The following is a 5,000-nucleotide window of genomic DNA, read 5'->3' as shown; positions in this document are numbered from 1 at the left end:
CCAAGAAACGAAATCTCATTGGCTGGTGTCAATTTATGACAACGTGATTCGTTCAGATGCGTCACATGGTGTGCTAAAACACTTCCTGGTTTAGCTTTCCGCTGGAGATTTAAATCTCAAAATGGCAAAAAAAACGTTCACAGAGAAGAAGACAACAATTGTCACTTGCACGAAGCAAGGTTATACAAAAAACAAATGACCCCGAACATGAAATACCTTCACGGAGTGCGTTGAGGTGCAAGCGGTCATCCAGAGAACAGGAGGGTTTAGCTAGCGCCTCACTGCAATCTTTAAAGGTCGTGTTCCCAAAATGAGTTTTTTCTCCTACTCTGAGTGAGAAATGTAGATACACCAAACCTTCCAGTTATATTCCTATGAAGGCTTTTACAGAAGGGTTTGTTCATACATCATTCATAGCCTGAATTATATAACATTGTATACCTAAAAACATGGCGAAAATTGATATTTTAGGGCCGTTGACAGTATTTTCTGATTTATGGAGTGATAAAAAGAGATATCCAAAATCCCTTCTGTAAAAACGTTAGATTCTAATATGACTACAAAATGAAACAAGAATTTTGAACCTAGCTTTATCCAATGTTCAGAATTGTGTTCCTGAAATGTATTAAAATATGCGCATATTTAATGAGTGCATGGGTCATTTGCATATTTAAACATGCTATTTCAGAACACTTGTAATACAAAAAACAATTGTCTTAATGTAAGTAATTAACTGGAGAAATGTCTAGCTGATACCTTTAAGTTAAAACAATTACCCTATTCACATGTAGTGTAACTCAAGCACCCGAATACATACAAAATAAAGAACGAACATTATTTTAAAGCCGTTTAAAATGTTCCCTTTGATACAAATGTACAGCACCTACACTTCATAATTCAGAAAGTGAATATGTGGTTTGACTGTAAATCTATACAATTGGTTTTCACTTTGTAATAGAAAACAAAAGATTTATGAGGCTGAAAACAGTATTTTCTGTCATGTATTTAGACGATGGCAATCATCGATTAACCAATAGTCTCCAGGCCTAACAGTCACATGGGGTACCCTCACTGGCCTCTGCCTGCTCTGACAAAAACAGTCAATCAATAACCATCTCACCTGTGCGTCCTTGCTGCTCGGGGAACTCAGTGAAGGCCTGAGGGGTCTCTGATCCGTCCGGGCTGACGGGGCTCGGCTCCGACAGCATCACTGGGACCGGAGGAGGAGGATCATCGGGGTCCGAGAGGAGCGGCTCCTTCAGGGCCTCTTCACTGGCTTCATAGCCTGGGTGAACAAAGAAGAAGGGGAGGAAGTCAGCAAACAAACCCTTTAAAACTGCAGCATTAATAGGTGCTTTCACACCAAGTACTTTGCCGTTCATCAGAACTCTTTAGTTCTGATGAACTAAGTACAGATCTCGTTCACACCGGAATAAGTCCCTGAGGGAGGATTAGTCAAATGAAGCTTCTTCTTCTGCTTTGGGTTTACTGGCAGGCCGCAAACAACTTCACGGCGTATACTGCCACCCAAAGTCCCCGGCCGGAAGTCCCCGGAGTTGGGGACTGTCTTCAGTAGAAGCTGCTGGGACTCCCAGCAGCTTCTACTGAAGCCTTCCGAGTAAATCGCCAGAAAGCCGACTCATCACTCCCACGTTTTATTTTGTGTTGCCATAAGTTAGTCTCTCTGCGTTTCTGCGCTGGGCTAATGCTAATAATGCTAATGCAAGCAAATAAAATGGCGGCTTCACAAAACTTGTCAGAGTTTTACGGGGCGTGGTTTGCAATCTGCCCAGCCAGAAATGGGAACCTTCTTCTCCCATGTTAGTACCTGCTCTCTAGCAGGGACTGAAAAGGGGGTGGAAAGGTTCTCATGAACTAAGTTATAGTTCCGGATTTTTTTGGTGTGAACGCAACATTTTGGAACTATATCGGAACTATACTGGGAAAAGTACCTAATGTCTTAATAATGCTAATACAACACTTTAGATACCGTCATGAACATAATATATATTGTTCAACAATGTGCACATTTTATCCTTAAGATTAAAGTCATATTTTATTTTAACACATTCTTAGTGTAACTTGTGTTTAAGAATATAAATATTTTTTATGCATTTCATTTTTTACTGGTGATTTATAACCCCCTATGTTTATTTAAATATCTTCATTTGATTTTTTATTTGACGAATGAGTTTTTTTAAGAGATATCCAATTTTCTCTGAATGAATTAAGTATTCTTAGTTATTATTATTAAAAAGGTATTAGATAGGAATATGGAAGAGTCATTTTTCAACCAGGCTAAGTGATCGGCTGATTTGGAAATAATCAAAGTGGTTTTCTAACTAATACAAATGCTTTCTCAAGAAAATAAAATATTATAAAAGGTTAAAGGAAACATGTATAAGCACAAGGTTGGTAGCTTTCATTTAAAATATCTGAAGTAAACCCATAAATATCTCATAACGCTGAGTAAAACATATAAATAAAACCCCGGTATTTCCTACAGATAACGCTATAGTAATAATAACTGGTTAAGGAAGAGGAACCAGCGTCTCTTAGTGCTCAAGTAAATAAGTTTCCTTCCTTAATGTTAAAAGAAAAGTCTGTGGAGTTGAAAAAGTGTCACCTCATGACTGTGCAGGCTATATTAAAACTCCCGTCCTATGCAACAGAGTTTCCTATAAATGTCCTCGCAGACGAAGGAGATGAAACAATTCGAGGACGTCAATCAGAGTCCAACGAAGACTAATCAATCATTTCTGTTTCTCCACCACGTCCCTGTTGCCTCGGCGTTGGCTATACTCGGCCGGGAACATTAGAGTGAGTGATTACGTTCATTTGTGTGGAAGGGATTCGGTGGCTGTGGTGCGAATATTCATGGTTTGTGCTAAATTGAGTATGAATGATTTAAGAGGCGTTTCGGCACGACGAGAGAAGTGACGAGAATGGACAAGGACGGGATGGAAAGCAAAATAGAAGGGGTTTGTGAGAAGAGCCCAAATCTCTTCCTTTTTTTTTAAACAAGTAAGGGAGGTGTGTGGCGCAGTGGGTTGTGCGTATGTGTTGGGATCAGGGGGTCAGAGGTTGAAACCCCACTGCAGTCAGCATGTTGTTGTGTCCCTGGGCAAGACACTTCACTCCAAATTGCTCCTGGGGGGGTTGTCCACAGCGTTGAGAATGTTAGTCGCTTTGGATAAAAGCGTCTAACAAGTGACATGTAATGTAAAAGTCAATATTACAGTTTGCTATTGGGATTTGTATCACTGGTATAACATGACTCCCCATGAGCATGTTAGAACTTCCTGTTTCCTCGTCTTGAAGTTAATCTTTTTAATCGTCTTTTGGTTGGACGCCTGAAATAAGGTCTGTGGTTGACACAAGCTGCGGTGCATGGAAAAAGTATTTCTGTTCACAGGATGTAAAGGATGCTTCGCCAAAAGCCAATGGTATTTTTCCATTGGATTTTCTTTTTATTATTGCAGAAAATAATCTAAAACGTTTATGATACTTACACGTTTTGTTCAACAAGATAATCTACACATATTAACACCACTTTATGACATCAGGTCACCACCGCTAAGCTAAAGGTGGCTAATGTTGGGCTATAAAGGAACTACAGCACGGTCACATGACTTCACGTCACCACCGCTAAGCTAAAGGTGGCTAATGTTGGGCTATAAAGGAACTACAGCACGGCCACATGACTTCACATCACCACCGCTAAGCTAAACACGGCTAATGTTGGGCTATAAAGGAACTACAGCACGGCCACATAACTTCACCTCACCACCGCTAAGCTAAACACGGCTAATGTTGGGCTATAAAGGAACTACAGCACGGCCACATAACTTCACGTCACCACCGCTAAGCTAAAGGAGGCTAATGTTGGGCTATAAAGGAACTACAGCACGGTCACATGACTTCACGTCACCACCGCTAAGCTAAACACGGCTAATGTTGGGCTATAAAGGAACTACAGCACGGCCACATGACTTCACATCACCACCGCTAAGCTAAACACGGCTAATGTTGGGCTATAAAGGAACTACAGCACGGCCACATAACTTCACCTCACCACCGCTAAGCTAAACACGGCTAATGTTGGGCTATAAAGGAACTACAGCACGGCCACATAACTTCACGTCACCACCGCTAAGCTAAAGGAGGCTAATGTTGGGCTATAAAGGAACTACAGCACGGCCACATAACTTCACGTCACCACCGCTAAGCTAAAGGAGGCTAATGTTGGGCTATAAAGGAACTACAGCACGGTCACATGACTTCACGTCACCACCGCTAAGCTAAAGGAGGCTAATGTTGGGCTATAAAGGAACTACAGCACGGCCACATGACTTCACGTCACCACCGCTAAGCTAAAGGTGGCTAATGTTGGGCTATAAAGGAACTACAGCACGGCCACATGACTTCACGTCACCACCGCTAAGCTAAAGGTGGCTAATGTTGGGCTATAAAGGAACTACAGCACGGCCACATGACTTCACGTCACCACCGCTAAGCTAAAGGTGGCTAATGTTGGGCTATAAAGGAACTACAGCACGGCCACATGACTTCACGTCACCACCGCTAAGCTAAAGGTGGCTAATGTTGGGCTATAAAGGAACTACAGCACCGTCACATGACTTCACATCTCCCTACCCCAAGACCTCCGTGAGTCTGATTCCCTCACCCTGTTCCAGTCCCGTCTCAAAACCCCCCTCCTCAACTCTGCTTATCCTTAAACCGCCCCTCCCCCCCTCTGAACCAACATCCTCCTGACTGCTTTTCTGTTTTTTTTTTGTTTTTTTTGTGTTTTTGTTCTTGTTTTGTTTGTCGACCTTACTCGTAATGTAAAGCGTCTTTGGTTCAAGAAAAGCGCTATATAAATCCCATTTATTATTATTATTATTATTATTATTACTACATCACCACCTCTAAGCTAAAGGCAGCTAATGTTGGGCTTGATGACTTTTATTAGTCTCATGTAGACACGTGTTAAATAC

At 41.6% G+C, this 5,000-nt stretch overlaps 2 protein-coding genes across 2 annotated transcripts in view; one reads left to right on the top strand and one right to left on the bottom strand.

Annotated features, from left to right (window-relative positions):
* The window catches only part of LOC307020643 (tripartite motif-containing protein 16-like), a 282,404-nt gene that overhangs the window by 40,113 nt on the left and 237,291 nt on the right, over positions 1-5,000 (top strand). The window lies entirely within an intron of this gene.
* Positions 1-5,000, bottom strand: part of LOC307018383 (la-related protein 4B-like) — a 58,568-nt gene that overhangs the window by 29,368 nt on the left and 24,200 nt on the right. The window contains exon 4 of the mRNA XM_079648613.1: positions 1,121-1,285. Within this exon, the coding sequence (XP_079504739.1) occupies positions 1,121-1,285 (165 nt within the window). The remainder of the gene's footprint in view (positions 1-1,120; positions 1,286-5,000) is intronic.

This window comes from Notothenia rossii (assembly GCF_949606895.1).
Source record: "Notothenia rossii genome assembly, chromosome: 9".
Taxonomy (NCBI): domain Eukaryota; kingdom Metazoa; phylum Chordata; class Actinopteri; order Perciformes; family Nototheniidae; genus Notothenia; species Notothenia rossii.
Note: the sequence above shows the minus strand (reverse complement) of the source record. Positions and strands in the feature narration are given on the sequence as shown.